A 26157-nucleotide genomic window follows, 5' to 3' on the forward strand; every position below is an offset into this window, starting at 1 on the left:
GGAAATCGGAGACACATCTAACAGAGACCTGCTCCAACACAAGATCTCAGATCCAGCTGCTGCACCTGATGAGTGTTCCTGGATGACAGGATGCAAAACGCAATGCTTTTTTTTTTTTTTTTTTTTTCCAGTAGCCTATGATATTGGACCTGGAAGTAATCAAGGAAGTCAAAATTGGAAGTAAAAAATATAAAACTATAAATCCTTGAAATATAATCTGAGAATCTAAAGTTTCTGTATCATTGTATTTCTGTAGAGTATTCTTTAATATTCTTCAAGCTGCTGTCTTCATGTTCATCCTGAGAGTATTATAGTGTGAATCAGTCAAATACTGTTTCCTGAAATTTGGTGAAATGTTGCACTATTTCCTAATGTGAGAAAAAAAAAACATAATTAGATCAGAAATAGAAAATTCTTGCACGTTGCCACATGCTTCAAATGAAAGTCTGATATCATTTCTCACATTTGATTTGTGCAAAAGTACTGTAATTTTGAACAAAGCAAAGAATATGATGGATAATACGACACTATGAGCACTTAGATTTACCGGTACTATATTTTAGTTACTGTGTGGACACATGAGACAATACATACATCACCCATTCCTGAGGACAAATAATGTTCAACCAAAAAACCTGATAGCAACACTCTGATTCAATTTTTCAGTGAAAATGTTTCTAAATTAATGTTCTGTGCCTCTTGTCCCAGACAAGGACTCACAACATCAAACAATTAAAAAAATGTGTCTAAAAATCTAAAACTAAAAATATCTACAGATAACATACGTATAAAATGTTCTGTTATAATCATCTTGTTTTGAAATATGTTTTTTTATGATAATGTTGGCCTTTTAAAGTTGTGTCCCAGATTTACGTCAACTCAGTCAGATTTTTACAAAAACATGATTTAATCAGGCATAAAAAGATTTAGCTAAACCGTAAGGACCCCTGTCTGACTACCTAATTTTAAAAAAGGTGGGAATACTGCTAAAACACTGATAAACTCTATTTTTCAACAAATTCATGAAATAATATTGCTATCAAATGTGTCTCAACTGTAATATGTCAGCTCTGTAGCCCTCTATATTTTACTCTGTATTTTAAATCAAAGCTAAATAAGAATTACGGTTTAAAAATGTGTATTTTGATTACCATTAAAAGCAACTTCAAAAAATAAAATGGCTGTTCACTACGACTATGCTGTGAAAGGAAAAAAAATAACAGTTTGTCAGCTCCATAAGACATCAACTCTGTCAGATTTTCCGTCTGTCTACATTTAATACAAATTTAATCACTAGGAGGTTGGCCTGCAACAAGATTTAACAGCCATGACTTTGACCTTTTAAAATACATTTTCCAGCATAATTAAAAAACAAAACAAAACATGTTTTTGTCCAAGTGAGTGATTTTAAAGTTGGACTTGGTAAATAGATGCTAATGAGTGTGAGTGTGAGTTTGACTGTAACACAACATGTGTGTTTAGTACTGCTTTTAACAATACACACATGCATGATCATATAGTACACATGGCTATAATTAACTTTCAAAATAATCATTATTTTCCAGGTCTTAGTAGTATGAGGTTTAATTAAACAGTGGATAATATTACAACATTATTAATCATACTTTGATGATAAATGGGTTAAACATAAATGCTTACCACTTTTATAATTAGGATGATTCAGGTCTCACACATGAGCTCCAAGATTCTCATGAACTAATTAATAACAAATGTTTTATAAATAGATGAAATATAAGATGCATACATGTACACCCACACACCGAACTCTCATCCCATCAATCAACACAAAGTTCACATGGACCAATCTGCAAGCTGCACCTGATCACACTGATTTTAATTGGCTGAAATGAGGATAACCTTTACTCTAATTGGCTGTGGGAAATGTGGCAAAACTGTGTGTGTGTGTGTGTGCATTAACACAGGCGACGCTTTTTAATGTGAGAATTAGGCGTGTGCATCCATCTTTATTCATGCTGAAATACATATGTGCAAGCATGTCTCCTGACACTGTGTGGTGACAGGTTGTGGAGGTTCAAGGTGAGGCCATTCACAGCATGTGTCCATGTGTGTGTGCGCATGTGTGTGTGCGTACGTGTGTATGTATTGGGGACCATGGACATTAGTGTCTACAGGGAGATCCCACTGTGAGACAGTGACATTTAGTTTCCAGGTCACTATGGCAGTGCTGAGGCCCAGGGGAATAAGGTGCAACCACCCTGCTGCCATGGTGACGCAGCCTCAGGAGAGAGGGGACACTGAGCTGGAGGTACCGTGCACTACTTTCTCACAGAAATGGTTACCGTATTCTTATATACTCTTCAAAGGCCTTGACTTGTAGGCTGATTACAAGCTTTTTTTATTTTGACAAAACCTCAAAAGAGCAAAATATCCCATTTAGCTGACAGATTATTACTGTTATAAATATGGTGGAGAGATGGGTCATTTTTTGTTATTTTGGCTACCAAATTTATTTGCATTTTATAGTCAAATGGTTGATACAATGGGTCCTCAACAGGGGGTCCATGACTCCTAGGGGGTCCTCATTGTAACTGCAGGGGGCTTCAAATTATTGTTGGATAATTGAACTTGTTGCTGTTTCAGAAATTAAAATAAGTCTGAAAATAAACATTAACATGAATCCGCATATTATTAGCAAAGATAATTTGGCCGTTTGCAAAAATAAATAAATAATTTACACCAGTGTTCCTCAAACTTTTTATACCATCTACTCCCCAAGTACCACCTTACTGTTTTGTGCTGTTCGGTGGTAGCAGCTGTTCACTGTCGTCTGCTTCATTTTCAATACAGCCGCTTAAAAATATTCTCCTCCTGATGTGCTCTTCTGTCCGTAACAGTTCCTGTTTGGAGCCACGATTGCGGTGTTTTTAAAGCATTTATTTTCAGTCTCTTAATTTTACCTCTGCTTGCTTTCTCGCCTCTTGACACAGTTCAGCTCGTAACCAGCGGTAATCATGGATGAAGTATGGGCGTGCTACATGCATGATGTTGACTATGTAGCGGGTTCATATTAAGACAAAAGTAAAAAAAAAAAAGTCAAAACTTATTTTAATTTACATTTCATCAGTTAACTCATATTTTGAATGTTTTCATTCGATATTCTGGTGAACTAGTTAGCTAAAATTATTGAAACATAACAGCCAGTTAGCTGTATTATTATTATTACAACCATTATTATTATTATTGTTCTGTACAGACACTCTCAGCCACAATGGATTGTTATGTAAGTTCAAGCAAGAGACTCTAATATACCCTCCACCTCCAAAGCCACCAGAAAAAGTGCAGATGGTGAGGCTAACACAGCTAAAATTAGTCATGCTAAAACTGCTGCAAACTTACCAACCACAGGACCATCAAGATACAGCCCAAAAATAGTCAGTGCAGCATATATAGGAGAGGGCCCCATTTCCATCCTTGGCTTGGAAAACACTGAAGACCTCTGGTTTATGATAGGGTTGGCTGATTGGACGAATATATTGTCTATCGACGATGGGCTGAATCCATCACTGATTGATTTTTTTGGCCTATTTTTAGGGTGATATTTGTCATTTTATTTTGCTAATGTAACAGTCTGCAGAGTAACAGCCTCTGCTCTGCACCGCACTCTCATCCAGCGGTGCAGTTCACACCCACTCAGCTGACCATGAGTGCTCTGAGCTGGGTGATGAGTGAGAGGAAAACAGCCTGCAGAGTCAGGCTCTTTACAATCCTTCCATGCAGTGAATTAAGGATTTATTTGATTTAAAACAGAGTTGGTGATTGATGGGTGGGGCAGACTAACAAAGACGGTTTTGGTGAGTGAGAGAGAGAAATTTGAATTCAGAAAGTGTACAGTTGTACTCTGTTTAAAATGGAAAATAAATGTGAGAACGTCATTTCTAGACAGTTTTTTTGTCTACTGGAGGTAGTGAACGTACGCAGCATGGGTAACATATTGAATTCGCGCACATCAGGTGAGACTGGAGCTGATGGTAGGAGGTGGGAGGGAGGGATGAAGATATCATCAATCGCCGATGGACGGGCTGATGAAGATCCTTTGGAAAATTTTAACATATCGCCAAACTCTAGTTTATAAGATTGAACGTTTCATGATGACCCTTATTACAAAAGTCATCTGAATGCACAGATTCAAATAGAAGTTTGTGAACACATTTTAAAATTGAGCAGCTATCCAAAGTAGTCCCTCAACACTGTAAAATAAAGGCTGAGTGCCAAGAAAAAAAGAATTTCACATTGATTGTAGCACCAAAACAACAGCGAGTGTTTCACTGGCCCAAAACTGTGTACCTCATTTCTGTGGCTCTTATCCATGTGCCAATTCATATCTGGTTTAGGGAAAAGTGAGGAAAATGAGGCTTTACTTTGTGTAGGAATTAATTGATGGCAAATTACCGTGTGTATGTACAGTATGTATGTGCGCTCACCTTGCCAATAACAGGGATGTCCACAGATCCCCAGGTATCCGCCCCCCAGTGTACCATCCCCGATGCAAAGTCTGCCGTCACTATTCCTAGGACTGGCACACAAACACAGAACAGACACAATAACAAAGGAATAACATATGTTGTCATTAGATGTGCAAGCGAACACCAAAACACAATTTGTTATAAAAAGTGTAACAAAACCCTCATGTGGACTGGAATAATGATGAGGGGCTGCACTGGCTTATTTAGAAACACTGACACTGATAAATAACTCAATATCTCACAGTAACTGTGAGAGCGGCTTTTAAACTGAAGCTGTGTGTTAGCTCGGTCCTTTCTCTGCCATCACGGTCTTTCTCACCGATGCCGAGGATGATCTTGTAGATGTGGACGGTGGAGAAGTGCAGGAGGAGGAAGGAGAAGTTGATGATGAAGAGGAAGAGGCACAGAATCACACACACCCACTCCTGGAGCCGCTTACCTGAAGAAGAACAAGGACACGAGACAAGAAAAACACATTTGATTTATCTCAGCATCATTATATTGTTGGGTATGGCTGGGTCAAATATATAAAAAATAACTACATTTTTGGGCCATTCCGCAAAATATATATTTCAATATATTCATATTTTCCTTTAAAATAGCATACAGTAAATTCTCAGATAGTGCCGACACATAATTATCTACAGAATATGATGCACTGCTGTAGATTTAACTACCCAACAGTATATTAAGTATACTCAACAAAAATATAAATGCAACATTTTTGTTTTTGATCTCATGTTTCATGAGCTAAAGTGAAAAATCTAAGACTTCCTCTGTGCACACAAAAGGTTTATTTCTCTCAAGTTTACAAATTTGTTGATTTCCATGTTAGAGATCACTTCTCTTTTGTCAAGATAATCCATCCACCTGGCAAGTGTGGCATATAGAGGTGCTGATGCAATAAAAGGACACTAAAAGTGTGCAGTTTAATCTTGAAAAAAAAAATAATTTATCAGGCACTGAACTATGGCTATTTTTCATAGGGCTGCAGATACCATTTTTCTCCAGGACAGGCCCCATTCTGCCTTGTACTTGTTGCCTTCTTTGTTTAGGCATGAGGAGCAAGAATATTAGGGTAAGCCAATCAGAGGTAGAGTAGGGCAGATCAAGACTTTGCCCTCCGGGGGAAAAAATGGACTTTAGTACTACTTCTTTTTTATATTATTGTATTTATAGAAAATTCAATAGTTTCTTTCTTTTTTCCATTGTTCCCTCTAGGTTCTTTGTCTGCCAACAAGTTGGAAAGCAAAAAGTGAAATTGTGATTGTGTGTGTGTGTGTGTGTGTGTGTGTGTGTGTGTGTGTGTGTGTGTGTGTGTGTGTGTGTGTGCAGGTTACTCTAAAGGTGCGCTCATGCCATGCATGCCTTTGCCATCCTTGTCTAAAAGAAACCCACAGGCCTGGGCACTGATTTTAGTAAATTGGTGAACAAATTTTGAGAGAAAAAACTATTTGTGTACAGAGAAGTCTTAGAATCTTTACTTTAACTCATAAAAATGGGAGCAAAAACAAAAGTATTCTTCACAGTGGGTTTAGTATTAGAACTTTTGCATAAGTAATGGACTTTCTTCCTATATCTCCATTTACACATTTTCTCTAAAATGACACTGTAAATTCTCACGTAGTGCCAGCATATGATGTTCTTATAGAATATGATGTATTACTGTAGATTAAACTACCCAGCAGTATTTGAAGTAGCTAAAATGAACTCAGTCTTAAACACCTACAGCAGTAAAATGAAACATAGACATTAATGCCACAGAAATATTAACCCCAAAACATCAGACAGAATATTAAAGCACTCACAGGGACCATTTTACCGAACCAATGAGTAATGTTACATTGACTTTTGACACTTGCAGTAAATTTTCCTACAATATTTACATAATTTACCTTTGTAAAGTTTAGAATGCAGAACTTTTACTTGTAGCGGAGCATTTTCTGTATGGGGCATTAGTACTTTTACTTATGTAATGGACTTGAATTACACAACCTCTGCACACGTTTGTTACCGGCTAAGCCTTCCTCTTTGAGGAAGGTGGGCTTGTGGGTAACCTGTGTTACTTGTTATGAACGTGAGCTAGCTAGTTAGCCACTACAGGTCAGGGTAAAGGCAATTGGGTAAAACTGGAGGAAAAAAAATTGCATTGACTCACAGCTGTTAACTAGCTAAGACTAGCTTTCCACAGACATACTCTACTGTGAGGAGTACAGGAAGACACTGTAACATGTTTCTTTTCTGTGACACACAGCAGTAACTTTTATTCTGCAACCAAAAGTTTATCTACACACTTTATGGCTGACTAAAGTAGCTATCCGCTAGCAACAACCAGTGGAAGCATTGAAAACTTAAGTATGATAATATGCTTATCCAATAATTCAGACTTGAAAATATGAGATATATTCAATATATCAGCCTGCCCTATTGTTGAGTATTGTGCATTGCTTATTATCAAGTTGAGGAGAGGAGAAGAGAGGAGAGGAGGCTGTCGCATTAATGACCTGGGTGAGGTTCCTGCAACCACTGGGAGAACAACTCACTCCTCAGCAAGGGTCAAAGGACCATTCAACCACAATGACTGTGTGTGTGTGTGTGTGTGTGTGTGTGTGTGTGTGTGTGTGTGTGTGTGTGTGTGTGTGTGTCCAGGGTGTTAATATGTAATCAGTAAGATGAAGACAAGTGTAGTCCAGGCTGCAGGGTCATGACCTCTCATATGTGAAACACCAACGCTGACGCAGCACCGAGCCCACACGGACACACACACACCTAGGCTGTTCCAGGTGGGAGGTAGTCCTCTGCAGGGACAAGGCCAAACTCACAGGTCAGCAGGATTAACTAAAGGACAGAGGGACAGGGACTAACTAAAACTACTCATACTCAAACTCTCACATCAGCAATATTATGAGAGAGAGAGACGGGAGGGTCAAAGTCAAAACCCTTCAGCCACACAGCCCTGAAGATTAGAGATACTGAATTATTAACACACTCACATCGCTCATCTATAGCCCATCTAATATGGCAGAGCACCGTATCCTACTGCAGGGTTTTCTATTACTTTTACAATGTCATTCTTTGAATTGTCTCTTTGTTTGCTTCTTTTCTTTTATCTAACTTGTCTGACCTGTCGGCTCAAGCAGGAAACACTTGAACATCCAAGATATTTTGACTGTTTTCAAATGTATGTGTGCAATAACTTTGAAACCCTGATCATTTTTAACCTATTTGAGCCATGCATGGTCACACTGATTGCACAGAAATGTTTGAAGTTATATTACTTTCTTTCTCACAAAAGTTAGAGATGTATCTTGGTTTCTCAGCAACTATCACTGTCTCTGTCTACCAGCATGTTCAGACTAAAGCATCAAGCACAAGTCATTTTCAATGAAACCTGGCATCATAAAGCCAGAAAATGACATCAAGGGCTGCAACTAGTGATTGTTCCACAGTCATTTAATGAATTAATACTTGTTTGCCTATAAAATGTCAGAAAATTGTGAAAAATGTTGATCCATGTTTCCCAAAGCCCAAAATAGCATTCTCCAATGTCTTGTTTCATCCACAAACCAAAGATATTCAAATTATCGTTATAGAGGAGTAGAGAAAGTAGAAAATATTCCAATTTAAGAAGACTTGTCGCTGTGTGTCAGCAGTTATGCGCTGCAAGTCAAAGCTGAACTAGCCCCAACTTTTCTCAACGCTCTACAACAATGTAGCCAATCACATTTGGCTGTTTTGTAGCTCTGTCACAGGTAATGTGAACATACGGTCAGAAACTTGGCAAGCTGTCTCATGTTCCATTAATTTGCATTTGCTACATTAAACTACAGATGATTAGACTAAATTGTCCTAATCAGCAGAATAACTGAAGATTTTGAGGACCATAAAGTAGGGGACACCTGGGATGGTTGTAACACTTTTTGTCTTTGCACCTATAACTTGCTGAATTTTTGTTAGTTCTCAAATTTTTACAAAGTACCCTTACTTACGACAAATAGCAATGTTTTCAACTTTTTTGGTTTTATTTTTTTTTGCACAAATCCACAAAAGTGACAAAGATAATAAATTGCAGCAAAAGCAAACGCTGTGGCTGAATACACAACGCATTTCATCTCAACTCGTCACATGCCAACATTTTGTCACAGCCCCTCAGCGTCTGATACTGAAGCAGAAGGTGTCCTTAAGCAGCTGCATCTGATGTGGTCAGAGAGGTGTTTTTTAAAAAGGTGATTAATGCAGTGAAACAGCATTTTACATTGTTTGGTTTGGTTTAGGCACAAAAAATGACCATGTTTGGGGTTTCCATAATAGGTCAGTCACATGATGTCACTGAAGTGACTTGCAAAATGAAAGTCATGTGACATATGTACCATACAACTTTTAATATTGTTATGGTTTCATACCCCAGTCTCCTGGATAAAAGTCCTGTGTTTGTCTGAGTCATCTGCCCGTCCCTCCTTCTTCATGTGTGGACTTTCTTCCTCTTAATTCTACATCAACAGCCCGGGGCGTCTTACACAGCCACGGATGGGTTTACACTGAAGCCACTTGAAAAGCCTATTGTGTTGGTTGTGGCACTATGTGTCGCCCAGGGGCAGTGACAATTCATCCGTATCTGATGGGTGGGGACTGAGACTGGGTTGGTATGCCAGGTTCAGAGAGACACCTGCTGGAAATACAATGTTTTCTAATATTTTATAATAAAATACAAAGTACATTTAATATTTTTTTCTCATTCTGATTAATTCCAGACATTTGATCACTGGATCACTGATGGTTAATATGCTACAGAAAACTATTGATGTGAAATCATTATGATTCACTACAAATACATAATTAAACTATAAAAACTAAACTCAAATTTACATTTTAGTGGTATTTCACTTTTTTCTCTCTTAATTTGGTACTTGTCATGAGAGGTTGGAATTTAAAAGTCAAAATGAAAACTGACAACAGTTCTAGTAATTCTGGAATTTCGGCACTTCTAGTGTTAAGAGAATATCTCACCTGCGTACAGAAATAAACTATAAAAACGTATAAATATAAACCACCACTCATCTGTTTCTAAGTCAGTTTCTTTTGTTCTTTGTCTCTTGCCCTCCCTCTGACACTCCTCTCCTAATCCTTCTTTCTTTGCCAGTCTAATGTGCCTTTAAAACTTTAATGTGTTCAGATCCTAATGTATCACACAGCATTAGCAGCCTATAAGATATTCATGACAGTTTTTTTTAATAAAGCACACAGGCCTGTGAGTGTGTGCGCCTATAGACCTGTGTGACTATGAATATGCTATCAGCCTCTCATAAGGTATGGACTGAAGTGGTCATGAGAGATTTAAAATATGTGATTATGGATATTTTATGAATCATCAAATGTGACCCTTCACCTTCTAAAAATAGACGCTATCAAAGTAGTGGAGAGACAGATGGCTAATTCAAGTGTAGACAGAAGTTCAGCTTCTAAATGAGTTTGACTTTGCAACTCACGGATGCTTTGAAGAACTCAGTTTCTAGTTTCTACCAATTACACAACTGTAACAGGATGAAATGATCAATTATTTTTGATTAAAGGGACAGTTCAGGTCAAAATCAAAAATATATTTTTACATCCATATAGTTAGACATCGGCTGAAGAGATGCTCAAAGCCTCAAAATACATTTGAAAAACTCAACGACAATGTTCTAGTGTCTCTTTCTCGGGCCATGATTAAGAGGGACAGCTGCGGGTATTCGTACTGTGCCGTTAGATGTGAAATTCTTCGACCGGTGCAAGATGAACAAAAGCAGAAGCACTTGCCATGAATGTTTCCATTCATCAAGCATGAAAGTCAGAGGTCCCAAAACAATCAGATGTAATCATAGTTCCAACCATAAATGATGCCAACTAGCGATCCAGTGGTTTTATTCTCATGACCTGCCTGACAGCTCCTGGGAAACCAAAGTCTTTGGTATGCTTGCAAAGCTGAGTGGCAGCTCCTTCTACACTCTGTGGGTGGTGGCACATGGCAGTTCTTAGTTGGTGAAGTGATTTGTCTAGTTAATTCTGAGTAATATTTACAATATGATCCCAGATCGGTGTATAAAGTTATAAAATTGTGCTTTTGTACACTGAGTCCTGGCCCTCAGAAACACTCCTGTCCACTCCAGTAAATGAATACATTCTCGTTCCATGCTATGTCTGTGCCATAAGCGAGAAAGCGTTTCATTGGACGCAAATTTAGTGTACGCCCCCGAGCGCAGGATGAGTCATCAACTCTACAACACCACTAAGAACACCTGTTGGGTTACTGTTGTATGAGTGACGCATAGCGCAATACATACGTGATAAAAGCAAGCAAGCATTGATTTTGACTTCCTTAAAACTTTAAGTTTATATTTGGAATATTTTCACCACATTAGCTTGTCATGATACAGTCTTTTCCAGTGGGGAACTGCTCTTATATAAGTGAAATATTGCTCTCTCTCACTCAACCAGACTTATTTTGCAGAAACACTGATTTTACCTCACAGAACACGAGGCGTGTTGGTCTGCCACTGCCTCAGTTTCTTGGTTTGTTTGTGTTATTGTGTGACTTTTATGAATCTGAAGTAATCTATCAAAGCAGTGATGTCACAAAACAACACAAACAAACAGGCAGCGGTACACCAGCAACTAAAGTGTTCTGCAATGTAAAATTACTGTTTTTCCTTATGGAGTCTGGCTGCTTTGGAGAGAGCAATGCATGGCTGTGGTTTCCTGTCAGAAAGGGCTGCCTGATGGCAAAATAAAGCAATGAAGTATTCTAAATATAGCATACACTGTACACTTAAAAATGATATGAATTTTTCTGGATGTACCTTTTGCAAGTGGCGAAAATACATTTTGCTGCTGACCCTGACCACAGCAGTACACTGCTTAGCTTCCGTGTTGATACTCCATCTGCTGTAGGTAATACACTGACTATTGATAAGTACCTCATACAACCCCACTTCAGATAATCTGAACTATCCCTTTAATGTGTTTGCTTCACACAGCCTCAGTCCATACTGAGGTTAAATAGAGCACAGTTAGCTGTGTTGTCTCTCAGCTTCATGTGACACCATTTTCTCCACTCTGCCCCAAGGTGTATACACACACACACATACATACACACACCTCAAGGGATCAGTACACCAAAATTCACTCTCTACGACTGTCTCACAGTGTCTGCACTCACACACACACACACACACACACACACACACACACACATCAACATACATGTGAGCGTACACACACAGGCACACACATACACACACACACAGTGATGCACCGTCTGATGGATTTCCTAACACATTCTCACATTTCTCTATTACACACATTCTCTGACACATACACAGATTCAGACACTCTGTCTCCATCACACACACACACACACACACACACACACACACACACACACACACACACACACACACACACACACACACACACACACGGTGCAGGGCCGTGGAGCAGTGGGGCGGCTGTCAGGTGATGTGCGTCAGTCCTTGGATCCTCCGGCTCCCTGGTGAGGGGAAGGAAACTAGGACAGGCCTCCGCAGAGCGCACACACACTCTCTCTCCCTCACACACACACACACACACACACACACATAAGCCCTTGTCCCTCAGGCCATGGCATTGCTGGATATCACACACAGCTACAGACAGACACACAAAAACAGCCTCTAAAAGCATGTATGGACGGACATATGCTAGCATGTTTGAACACACACTCTTCCCAAACACAAACTTCTCGTTCTACAGCGCGCGCGCACACACACCTGACCTGCCTTCACTTGGCATACAAACACCAAAATTAGAGACGTACACTTAGACACACATAAACACAAACACGCTTGCACACACACACATTGACACAAACTCTTAGGGCCAGAGCAGCGCACTCATTAATATCGTTCTGACAACAACTGGCTCCCTGGCAACCTCTCCGCCATCGCTCACCCAGCAGCACCCCCCGCCTGCGAGCATGCACGCGGGTGTGCACGGGGATTTAACCTGGGCGGAGCCGGGGGAGGGGAACGAGGGGTGCTAATAGGCTGAAATTAATCAACGCCGGCTGATTCGCTGTCTGGGGAATGAGTGGCGGGCAGCAAGCAGGCAGGCAACACATCCTGAATACTAATGGACTAATGGAGTGAAAGTAGAGCCCTGCACCTCTCTCTGCTGTTTGTCAGGTAACAAGGAATTAGGGTGAGGGACTGAAGTGTGTGTGAGCAATGTTACACTACACTAATAAGCAAACAAAAGATTTCAAATCCAGACTGATGTGACAGAATGCAAGCAAATACGCTAAAATGAGCAAAAACAAAAACAGCACACATTTAGCATGTATTAGCACTGTGGTCCAGTCTGAAAAGGATTCAAAGCCACATTCTTATTTTACAGAAATCAACATCTGTGTGACAGTGACACAGTGACAAACTTCTTAAAAGTCTTTGCTGCTCGCCATTAAAGGGACAGTTTGGATTATTTGTGTGAAGCTGTATGAGGTACTTAAGGAGAGTGTATTACAGTTTAGAGGAGCAGAGTTCTACCATGGAAGCAGAGCAGGTCTGGAAAAAAAAAGACATTTTAGCTACTTCAAAAAGGCCCGTCTAAAAAAATCAGTGTCAGTTTACATGCACACTATTTTTAGAAATTTTCTCTCCCCAAACAAACCAGACTCCATGAGCAAAATAAGTAATTTTACCATGCAGAACATGAATCCATTTATTAGTTTATTATTGATTCACCAAAGTCACAAAATAACACAAAGTAACAAACAGATCGAGGCAGCGGCAGACCAGCAACTTCCTTGTTCTGCAAAGTAAAAGAGTATAGAGTGTGCTGGCTTTGGAGAGAGTGACATTTGGCTTATATAACGGCAGTTTTCCGTCTGAAAAGGAAAGTCTGCCAGCAAGGTGAAGCAGTGAAAAAAATCTGAACATAGCGTGCACCTAGGTGGATAAAAATACATTTTGCTGTTGACCCTGTCCACAGTGGTACATTACTTAACGTCCATGCTGTTAGTCGTCTATGCTTCTGGGGCGTGCCGGCCGCCATCTACTGTAGGACATCACTTCAAATCATCTAAACTATCCCTTTAAGACAATGTTTGGACAAAACCTGCAGCACGAGAATAAGACAGAGCGGTAAGACTCATTCCTGTTTTTTTTTTTTTTAAAGGAATGGCAGGGTCAGGCCTTCTCCTCACTAAGCCGGCTAAATCTGAAACCACATCTGTTCCCTCCACTCTGTTTCTGGCCTTTCATCCACAACAAAGTGGAGAAAGAAGAGATTGAAACATTTTCTTACATTCTGCACTCCATGATCGATGCTGATATTTTGAAAATTCCATAAAAACGGCTGGGTTTTTACTCTAGATTGAAGCTTATTAAAGGGATGGTGCAGATTTTTTTGAAGTGGGGTTATATGAGGTACTTATCGATATATAGTGTTTTACCTACAGTGGATGGAGGTCAACATGTCACCAGTTTGGAGAAGCTGAGAGAGTGTGAGAGCTATGCAATATACTGCTGTGGACAGCTTCAGCAGTAAGACATGTTATAACTACCTAAAAAAAAGACCACTATATTTAGAATATTTTACCCCTTGACCTTTCTGTCAGACAGCTGTTATATAAGCTAGATATCATTCACTGCAAAGCAGAACACAGGAGTTGCTGATCCATCACTGCCTCAATCTGTTAGTTTGTTTGTGATCATGTGACTTCAGTGAATCAGAACAAACCTTTTAAAACACCAAAATCACACAATAACACAAACTAACAGATCAAGGGAGCTGTAGACCAGTAACTTGTATATATTCTGCTGTATATATTTTAAATACAGTGTAGACTTGTACTGATATAGATTATTTTAGGTGGCTAAAATACATTTTGTATCCCTGTCAACAGGAGTGAGGTTGTGTCTAGAAGGAAACCCTTGAGTTCCAAAACTTCTTAATCCAAAAATTTGTTTCTGTTGCTTGTGCACATTGTGTAAGGCTAATCTGGGTAGCTTTATAGCAACACAAAAGACTTTGTTAGGGTTAGAGAAAGATCATGGGTTGGTTTAAAATAGTCACTCACAAGTTATTTTGCAGGCAGCCATCCACAGTAGGCAAGTACCTCCTGAAACCCCACTGCAAATAATTTGAACTATCCCTTTAAGTTAACAGAACATGCAGAAGAGAAACAGAGCCTCTGATGCTTTTGTGTAAGGCAGCACAACAGCCAGCCAATCAGGAGCTTGTTTGAGCCTTACTTTTATTTGATTGGTTCATTGTCAGGGCATGCAGAGGTCAGTGGGACAAAACTTGAGAACAGGTGAACACTGATCCCTTTTTGTGGACCCAAACATGAATTTACATTTAGTGTTTCAGTCCTGTCTAAATTTAGTGTCACTGTATCTTATAGTGATCTAAAGTGCATGGTTCACAGCACAAGGATTTTAATATATTATACTTGTCTGTTTTTATGCAGCAGTTCCTTCAAAATATGACAATTTTTCTCCTCCAGGAGACAATAACAGCAACCTTGACCTGAAATCTTAACAGACCAGAAAACATTTTATCACAAAACTTCTTACTATGAGTGATGGCATCCTACGTGAACACATTTCAAACTGTGTTTTGTGTGTTTTCTTTGCACTGGCTTAAATTGTCTGAGGCTCAGTGGGAAAAAGGTGATGTGACACACACCCGTGCACCAATCAGAAGTTATTTGCTTGTGTGGCCAGACAGTTGTCAATCAACCCTGATCGACTCACACCTGCACCTGATTAAGCAGATAAGCTGAGTATTTTTAAGTGTTAAACTCATAAAATTAATATGATGTTTACATACATTATAGGACTTATTTGTTCAAAACTTTATAATTGATTTTTGCTTAATGAAGGAAAAGGAGGCACTTTAAAGTTTTATGGTCTACACTTTGCAGCGAAATGAATTCATATCAGTGGAATAAAAATAAAAATACATTCACACGCTTCTTGTTCTTGAAAATGTGTGACCATTTAGAACAGCTCCTGACCATACTGACATATCTTAAAACAGACAAACTCATCCCCAAATTACAGATACCTAAACCCCAACTCTACATTCATAATGGATGTATTAAAGACATGTATTTTTGTTTGTACTTGGTTTCTTTCTAAGTAAATGGTGCCAACTGTTTTGTCTTGTGTCTCAAGTTCTGCAGCACTGAGCACATGCACCTTACTACAGGAGATCCAGAGCATATGTCAATGACATTTAATCAGTCTGCATTAAAATGAAATGTTAAGTTTCTGTAACAGTAATTTGTGGTATGTTTGCTGTTATGCTTTAACTGTTAAATAGTGCAACAATATATAACTATACTGCATCTTTTTTCATCTTTTGACAAGTCCCTTGTGAAAGTGGAAGTGTCAAGTAATAAACAGTTTGGCTTCATGCGTTTTCATTCATTACTGTTGTGATCTCAGTTTCTCAACAACGAGACATCATGAGAGCACAGTTGACATAACACTGTATATTAATGCGCTGACAACAGGCACGACTTCAACTCTTTGTGCCTGCATGGCAGCGACATCAGGATTCACACACACACAATACTTGTGTGATGAAGTGTGGAAGTGATGGAAACATTGTAGAACACAAAGTGAAACAGTTGACACATACAAATGAGACCTATGTCCATAAGTTCTTTGCATTCTGGGAATCATTCTCACAACTGCACCTGCAGGATGCAACAGGATTTTTTTTTTAATGTTATAATATCTTAAAGGACTAATGTGTCGGACTGGGATTGGGATGTGGGTGAGGTTGCAGATTGCAAACAACTTGTCTCACCCTTCCCTTCCAAACATGGAGGAGAACCTACGGTATCCACAAAACTTGTACAAAATTGGAAAGGCCATATGTAGAGTGTTTGATTTGTCTGTTCTGGGCTACTGTAAAAAGAAAGCAGTGCAACATGGTTGACTCCATGGACCCATGTCCACTGTGGACATAAAGGGCTCTTTCTAAAGTAACAAAAACACAATGATTCTTATTTCCAGGTGATTAAAGACAAATGAAAAGGTTAATCCTTGACTAGATCTCTTGGTGTAATGAAAGTGTTGCTATTTTACTGAATGTAAATCAATATTGCATACAAACTGCAGAGTACATGCAATAGTAGTGTAGCTGGGGCTGTGATGATAACTGCATTACCACAATACCACGGTCATGGGATGTCTACCGAGGAGTTGTACTGTCATCACTGCAAATTTAATTTTGAAGGGTCAATATCATGTTGAGATCAGCTCATGGATATATTAATATATCTAAGGCAGCCAAAGGCATCTTGGGATTGCCAGTGGACAGCTAACAACATGCTAACAAGCAAAACTTTTTTCAAGATGGAATATGGATAAATTACAACAGAGGTCATTTTGTGTTGGATTTATTACTATTATTTATTTTACAATGTCTCCAAAAACACTGCAGTTCAAGGATAGATTATAAAACTTCTGAAACAGATGCAATCACACTAAAGCCAACGTACAGGTAAAGGTACAACACTAGAATTAGCATTAGCTTAATGTTGGCTTTTTCTGCTCAGCTTACTTCAGGGCTAACACCGTCACTTTTCCAGCAGTTCTTGGTCTTGCAGTGTTTATTAACTGACACACTTTAACCTGAACTGTACATTTACTGCCAGAAGGACAACTTCCTGCTAAGCTGAAGTTTCTGCCACTCGCTCTCTTTCATTTGCAGGCCACACACTCATTATGTAGTGCCCTATTCCTTAAAGGAGCTGCGCTACACTTATGACAGTATGCTTCGATAAAGTCAAATAAAATGCAATAACTAAGTAGGCTAGGGTGGTATTTATGTTGTCATACCTTCATACCTTCCTGACATTTCACTGAGTATACAGTATATGACAGTATTTGTGTTAAAAAAAATAAAGGAAAAACAACATAAAAACTGAGTTGCTGGTGATAGAAGTCATTGTAGCATATATGACACTGTTCATCCTACAATTCTGTGAGTCTTAATAAGAAAATTGCCGACTTATAAAAGTCTTACTGGGTTAAAATGCTGATGGCCCATAGAATAATGAATAAATAGGAAATAATTAGGCTTTGCTGTGGCATATAGCAACACATCAGTGGGCTAAAGGGAGATTATGTGCAGTTGGTGGTGGCTGACTGGCAATTAAATAAAACCATGTGGCTAATAACCTGCTTTTTTAGTCAGAATTCATCTCAAGATATGTGGTGAGATTTCCACAACTCATTATTAACTGATTAACAAGGAGACATATAAAGCAGAAATGCACAGCCATTTATACCTTTTCTACCTCCAAATAATTATTCTGTTGGTTAAGTTCCCTGTTTTAATAAATTCAGTTAATTTTGTTTTCATTTTCCAGCCATAAAAAAACAGATGCAACTTCTATAGTGTGTTTTACATAACTTTATTTACAATGATGGAACTGAAAATTTTACCGTCTTAATTTCTAAATACCCTGGTATATCATAATATCTTGATACCACCTTTAGGCAGTTGCAGTAAACTGCCATCCTGTGGAAATATGTTGCTTTGTCACTGCGGTAAGACAGAATCCACAAGAGTATCCCCTGTGCTGTGTCACTGTATTTATCTCAACCAACACAAACATATTCCAAAGTTAAAGTGGGGGGAGAACATTCTTTTTCATTCTATTATGACCAATCGAATGAACATACGCACAGCAAGGGACAAAACCAAAAGGCAAGAACACAAAAACAGCAAACAACAAGTGAGCCAGCCGCACTCACACGCTGAAAACACCACCTACAGAGACCCTGACAAAAAGAAACTCACACTCTGAACAGCAACTCTGACAGCTACTCAAAGAGCAAGTCAGAGCTGCCAACACACCTCGAACGCATCACCACGCCTTTTTTTCTCTTCTCCCCATCACCTCCAGTCTGTCTGTTAAATGAACTGCATTAGCAAACACTTGTTCATACTGATGTATAGACTACGAGCGCATTAGGCTCTAAATCACAGAGGGCGATACAGTATGTACGAGCAGAGCTACTCTTTTTATCCTCCGTCTCTCTCTGCGTGTCCCCTGGTTCGCTCTCAGCAGACTGTCTTCAGATGGGACTCGGGGAGAGGGAGAGGAAGGGAGAGATGTGGGTGGTAAAAGTGGGTCACATGCTCAGAGAGAAAGCGAATGAAAGAGGGGGAGACGGAGGGAGAGACGAGGGAGAGAGACGCTCAGAGAGAATGACAGGAGCCGGGAGAGAGGGGGTGAGGGAGAGAGACACAAAGGGGGTGAGGGAGAGAGGGGGGAGAGAGAGGGGAGGTCGAATTCCCTTGTAGAGAAGGAGTGGATCAGTCACAGGCCTCTTTCCTTTCATCTGATCTCAGTGGACCCAAGAACCTGGGACACATGCACACACACACACACACGCGCACACACACACACACACACACAATAACAGTACACAGCACAGGGACACAGGCAAACACAGACTCACCCACACACTCACATACACACAAAACCAACATCAACGCAAAGTACACATACCACAGATGAAGAAATGATACACACACACAAACACAATATGTATGTCTTTATGTGCACACACACACACACACACACACACACACACACACACACACACACACACACGCCTGCCGGACAAACTTAATAAATCCATTACCCTGTAGATTCAACAGCAACAAAGAGAGGAATGTGGCAAATGAGATTCAATAACTGCATACCGACACAATAGAACATACACACACACACACACACACACACACACACAAACAGATGCATATATCCAGGCACAATAACACACGCACACATACACATTTGAACCCACATGAGAGCCAGTGTAAGTAGGCCCTGCTCCAGCCTCCCTCCCCTGTGGAGACAAAAAAAAAAAAAAAAGGATGGACAGATCCCATCATGTGTGTGTTCCTTTGTGTGCGATTGTGTGTGCTGTATGCCATCCCCGCATCTCCTGGGCTTTCTGCTACCACCATATTCATCTGCGGCCCTCATAAGGATAATTACACACATACACACACACACGCACACACACACACACACAGCTCATCTCTGAAAATGCACAACGTTCCCAGCTCCTCTCTTGCATCGGTCAAGGTCAACAGCAAAATCCTGCCTAGAAGGCTCGCCTAAAGCCATAGATGCACTGTGTAGGTGTGTAAAGTGTGTGTACAATGTGTGTGCCTGTGTCTGACTATGTGTGCACATCATTTATGCGTGCGTGTGTGTGTGTGTGTGTGTGTGTATGTGTGTGTTTGTGTGTGTGTGTGTGTGTGTGTGCGCTGTGCATTATATTTGGAGAGCACTCTATCAGGTCTGAATCACAAAAACTCTACATCACACAGATCATATTCATGTGTTTAGCTTCCAACATTAAATACACTGCTGGAAAGTCCTCACTGTTCCGATCAATGTGGAAATTAAGTTGAATACTTTACAATAATAAAAACCGCATTCAAATGAATATTTTCATTTCAATAAATGTCTGATATTGATAACTGGAACAATAAAATCAACTGACTTCAGTTGCAGTTCTGACACAAGTGTTTAATTACAGCTCTGCATGAAATTGCACCAACTAAAAGTGCTTGTTTTTGCCGCTGACAGTCTCAGATTATTATTCTGTGTCTGATAACTTTATGGAAAGGATTCTGACAGAAATTGACTTTTTTGCTTACGAGTAAAATACGTTTTGTTTAACCAGAAACAGCTGTTTCATAGCTCTCACCAAACTAAACAGACTCTCTTTGCAAAATTTATTTATTTATTTATTTATTTTTTATTTATTTACTGTCAGAAGAGGTCAGGAAGCCGCAGTCTTATCCAAGGGACCTCCCCTCCTTTTAAGAAAACAAACAAACAAATAAATAAAAACAATAGTACTAATCAAAATTAACATGAACATAATTTAAGAAAACAAAAAATGACAAGAAACACAAACGATGAGCAGAAAAAACAAAAAGAAACCTAATTACATATATATGCATATATGTCAAGAAATAATTAACCATCATGAATTAAATGTGATGCCAATTTCCTCTTAAAAATTGTAAAAACGTAGATGAGCTCTTGACAATGTGTACTTTTGCATTTTAAATTTGTGCACAATATCTGAGGGAGAAGTGTCCATGTTTCTTTTTATAAAAATGAAGATGATCACTCTGTCTAGTGTTATATGACTGAACTTTAAATTAAACCTGTCATCTTCATTCAAACTCAACTGGAACAAAATAAAACTCACCAAAAAATCTCGTCTTTCTACCATTCCAACAATCACGCACTCTGGTTTGATTGAAATAGACCTTTAATTCACAGTGTTAGATGTGAAAATATCGGGAGACGAGTGAGAGGAAGGCTGGACATCAGAGTGGACAGAAACAAAGTGTAGAGATAGAACATTTTCACGTCCATCTCAGTGAATTACAGGTTTATTTTGGCCAAACTAGAGTGGGTGAAACAGAGAAAAGATGAGCCAAGCCTTTTTTGGTGAGTTTTATGTTGTTTCTTACGAGGTAGGATGAAGATGACTATGTTAAAATGACAGTTTTGTGAAGGGGTCTGGTTAGTTTGGTGCAAGCAACAAAACAGCTGTTTCCGGCTAAACAAAAACGATCTTACGCTTTAACAAAAAGGTCTCTCACTGCAGGGATCATTTCCAAAATGTTGTCAGACACTTAGAATAACAATCTGAGTCTGTCATTGGCAAAAACAGGCATTTTAGTGGACGTACTTTGCCCTGAGGGCTTACGTTGCAGCTCAGTTTCACTTCAACTGGCTGCAGCACTCTCCCTCAGTGCTGGACCAATTTCAAACACTGTTGTCCTCATTAGTCACTTAGACTCAAAAACATGGAAAAATAGAGTCCAGGTTAAAAAAATACAAAAGTTATCATTTAATATGTAAAACTGTACAGAAAGACAGGAGGAGGACAGAGGGGACATCAGAGCTGAAAGGAAGCTGCAGCCTGTGTGTGTGAGGGACAGCTGCAGGGGAGAGGAGAGAAAAAATGTGACCAAAACCACACAGATAATGAAGAGATGTGGACAAGCTGCAGGTTAGAGAGTGTGAGGGGAAGAGAGAAAGAGAGCGCTTACATGTCTGTGAGTGTCGGTGTCAATGTGTGTGACATATAGCAGGACGGAGGCAAGCGAGGAAACCTGTCTGTGTGTGTGTGTGTGTGTGTGTGTGTGTGTGTGTGTGTGTGTGTGTGTGTGTGTGTGTGTGTGTGTGTGTGTGTGTGTGTGTGTGTGTGTTTGGTCACCAGCGCGATGGAACATTTCCTCCACTGAAGAGGCCGTTTTAGTGATACGGGTGTGGCAGGATGCAAACATATTATCTGTTGTATTACTGTTTAAAATTTTTGAGTTGGAAAACTTCTTTCTCTCACAGGTTTAAAACTCCCAAATTAGCATTGAGAACCTTTTCCTGTTCAGCCCGATGTTGCCAAGCAGTGAAACCAGCACAAATTCTGAGGCGAAGGAGCCATGAGGACAAAGTCAGCTATTAAAGTGAATGCAGAAATAAGATTTTTAATTTGATTGCACTCAATTTGATTACATTCAACTGAATACAGTGCAAAGACAAGATGTTTAATATTCAAACTGATAAATTCTATTTTTTTTAAATATACACTCTTTCTAATTTTTAATTTATGTTTTACAATGTGTCCCAAATTTTTTGGAATTAGGGTTGTATGCAGTATTCCAACGAGGCAACGTCAGCTTCTCAGCACTGCTGTCCTCTATTACATTGATGCAAAGTACAACCTACATATCCACTGGTTTGGGAAAATATGCATTTTACATTTCATGCAGCAACAATATTAGTCTGTTTGTAATAAACAGAAAAACCGCAACTGAAGAACTGTTATTATCAGCAGCCACCAGACTCTTCACCACAGTTTAACACAAATAAAATGAGAGCCACCCACACAGAAGGCATCATCATCAACTTATTAGAACTTAATTACAATAACACAAATCCCTATCCATAACCAAACATGATATCCGGGGAATTTTACAGAAAAAAATAGATCAATCTTCTAGGTTCACCAGTGTTCCTCTGTAGCAACACAGAGTGACTTAAGTCAAGCCTAAAACTAGAATTACTGTCTCATGGTTGTATGTCTTCCCAAACAATATTAACATATCTGATTTCAGTGAATAATTTCCAGTGAACGTGCCGTTTTCACTTGGAGACTATTTTTACAGAGAAGGACAGAGGACTGATAGAGAGCTGAGCATGATGACATCACAGAGATGTTGACCTTTGACCTTTTGGATCCTTTTGGATATAAAATGTCGTCACGCCATTGTTTTATCCTTTTAGACATTTCTGTGAAATTTTGTATCTTAATTATCTAATCATTTCTTGTATTATGGCCAAAAATTCCCTCATAGCATTCCAGAGTTTTCATTCATGAGAATGGGATGGACGGACGGACAGACAATCTGAAAACATAATGCCTCAAGCTGTTGCTGTCACCAGCACTGAGGCAAAAAAAGGCAGAGTGTCGAGTTAGCAACACGGTAAAACTGTAATGTTGTGATTGAGGCAATCAAACAATACCTGCTGCTTATGTAACCAGATGTTTAATGTCTGCAAAGGATTAAATGCACACATTAAGCACACAATAAGTGGCACACATCCCTCATTAGCACACACTGCATGGGAAAGATTTGACAAAATAATAATAATCTGACCAGGTATTGGTTTATGAGGCCTGGACAAACATTTAATAACATTCTATACCTGATTCATGAGTGTTGCAGTATGTATTGATTTTTTGATCGATAATGAAACAAACACTATTTTTTGCTCTTTCTGATGAATTCCAATAGTACTTACACACTGATCATAGAAAGAGTGTGTGTGAGAGAAGAAAACGTGAACAACAGACAAACCACTTAGACACAGAGAGAGAGAGAGAGAGAGAGAGAGAGTACTGTATACAGTAGTGATTCTGCTGACTCTGCTGTAGTACTCTCCGACCCACTCTGAGGTCACAGGAACACACACACAGACACACACAGGGGTCATGTGCAGCCCATGTGACTCTCAGGGCCCGACACACATTCTCAAATGGTTCGGTAACCCCTGACCTTCGTGACCCCGCGGCGAGCTGCTCGGGGAGCGCGATGGTGTGTCAACTGTCACATGTGAGCAGAGAGTGTTATCACAGCAGCAGCACGTCTCCAACAGACAAATTCAGGTCAGTCACATCTCAGGGTTCAGACCTGTCAAAAACCATTTCTGCACATCAAGTCAGGTACTATAGACTGAGGACATATAAATATCACATAAGACTGTAGTTTTAGGATTGATACGAGTTTAAAAATTACATTTCATTAGATACTGCCATCTATAAACTGTTATGACAATTGCCTGATGTGAAAAGGTCTTGACTTTTATGTGTGTGTGACGCTTTCCTACATTTGTTCACATTTTAAATCCAACCTCAATGACCTTGCCCTGCTTCTGTTGTTATGGTAACAAGGCCATGGCCTATGGGGAAAAAAAGCTTTTGGTAATGTCAACTCTGGTGGAAGGAACGATTAAAGTCAACGTTCCAGAGACGCCAAATTCAGCGGAAACTCTTGAAACCTGGTTTGGATGAAAATGCTGTCTTGCTCAGTCCTCTACATAAGAAAATGCCTCAACAAAAATGTTTTAAATTATGGTATAAAGTTATGAGCATTACCTGTGTGTCAGTTTTTTCTAGTCATAAATGTGTAATAAACATTGTGTTTTCTTTAGGCGCCTATTCACATTTTGTAAGTTGAGAGTATATAAGGGCTTAGACCACTGTGATCTAAGTATATGATGGTCATTTCCATTATGCTCTATCATGTCTTATACATGTTACAGCTGGTAATGGGTTGCTATCATTTATTACACAGGTTTGGTGCACAATTTAAAATAATTTTTGACCACAGAATACAAATAGTCAAAAATTCCTCTGAAATACCACATTAAGACACAAAGACTTTGAGAAACACCATAGAAACATTCATGCTGTGATTTGGGATGAAAAGCTTTTCTCATTTAACATTTCTCCATTTTTTTAGTGACCGGCAAGCATTTCTTTTCTGGGAATTGTTCACAGACATCATTACTGTCAATATACTAAAGAAATCCATCCGTCCTCTGAATGCTCTGAAGTGTCATGAGCCTGTGATTATCCTAGAGGTCACTACAGGTCATTTTATACAGAGGGCAGGTTTTAAAAAATGAAATGGCTACTATGGGGACATCATCATACCCAATCATACCCAATTTATAGAGCATGCAGTAAGAAGAAATATTGGGGGGAAAAAGCGAAAAGTGATGTTTCACTTGTATGAAACATGTGTGTTTGCAGCTCTTGCTTCACCTCCAGTCTATTTTTATTTGTGAAAACCGACTCTGACATCCTTGAAGCTTTTGTTTCTCTTCCAGTTAGCAGCAAAATTGGATGTGAATAGAATAATATAGGGATATATTCAAACGAGATCTGGAAGTCAAAGGTCTGGACACACTTCTAATTCAATGTATTTCCTTTATTTTGTATAAGAAATGCTTCAGATCATACCAACAGTGTGCAAAGCTGTCATTAAAGCAAAAAGTGGCTCCTTTGAAGAGTCAAAAATATCAGCAGCGTGCAGCAGCCAGCATCGGAATGCAAAATCCAACATGGCTGCCTCGACTCAGTGAGTTTTTGCTTATACAACTTGCTCCCATTATCACCTGTGTGTTGCAAACAGTTATGAGCAAGTGAGCACATGCTAATTATTTTTAATTCATTCTGACTAAAACAATTCCTGGGCTATCATAACTGTATGTTGTTTTGCTGTGGTTTCCAAACTTTTTTCTGGCTCCAGAAGCTGAAAAATATTCAAAACTCAAAACTTTACATATTAGAAACAAATACTGAGGTTCAGTTCTTATGACTGAGCATTCAAAAAGTACATTTTTATCAAAGGTTCGCCATCTTTGGTTGATTGCAATCACAGATGTTATGTATGTGTATGTGACACAGAGTTGTTCCAGAGGAGCTCTGCCTGCAGAGTCTTTATGTGTGTTTAATGGGAGCAGGTCGACATGTGAGCAGTCACAGTGAGACGTGCTGAACGAGGCTGAAGATCACTATCGCTCTTTAGATCGCTTACAGACACTGACAACAGATCCTCCAGGGGAACTTGAGATCTCACACACACACACACACACACACATCACACCCTCCAGCCGCCACACACATACACATGCACACATGTCAAGAGATGGATACACACACTAACAGGCAGACCAACACAAACATGTGACTACACTTCTTGCAAAAGACAGAAAACAGGAGAGGAAAGGAAAGGAGAGGGGAGAAGAGGAGAGGAGAGGAAAGGAAGTCAGTAGACCGTGACACTTCAGACATATGGGAGGGCCGAGGAGAGACGAGGGGATGAATAGAGAGTCGGTAAGAGAAATGGAGAGACGCAGAAACAGAGGGAGAGGGAGATGCGTCCAGCTGTTTGTCCATCCTCGCTCTGCCGTAATGAGCCCATGTTTGGCTCTATGGAGCATCGCCAACGCCTCATCTAACTTCTCCAAACTCTAACAAGCCAAACTGCTATTTAGATT

At 39.4% G+C, this 26157-nt stretch overlaps 1 protein-coding gene across 1 annotated transcript in view; it reads right to left on the minus strand.

The window, feature by feature from the left end:
• The window catches only part of peds1a (plasmanylethanolamine desaturase 1a), a 61233-nt gene that overhangs the window by 23403 nt on the left and 11673 nt on the right, over window positions 1-26157 (minus strand). Inside the window, exons 2-3 of the mRNA XM_084734880.1 lie at window positions 4825-4944; window positions 4464-4555 (exon numbers count right to left, since the gene is read on the minus strand). Of these exons, the coding sequence (XP_084591006.1) occupies window positions 4464-4555; window positions 4825-4944 (212 nt within the window). The remainder of the gene's footprint in view (window positions 1-4463; window positions 4556-4824; window positions 4945-26157) is intronic.

This window comes from Lutjanus erythropterus, chromosome 13 (genome assembly GCF_056507025.1).
Source record: "Lutjanus erythropterus isolate fLutEry1 chromosome 13, fLutEry1.hap2, whole genome shotgun sequence".
Taxonomy (NCBI): Eukaryota; Metazoa; Chordata; class Actinopteri; order Lutjaniformes; family Lutjanidae; genus Lutjanus; species Lutjanus erythropterus.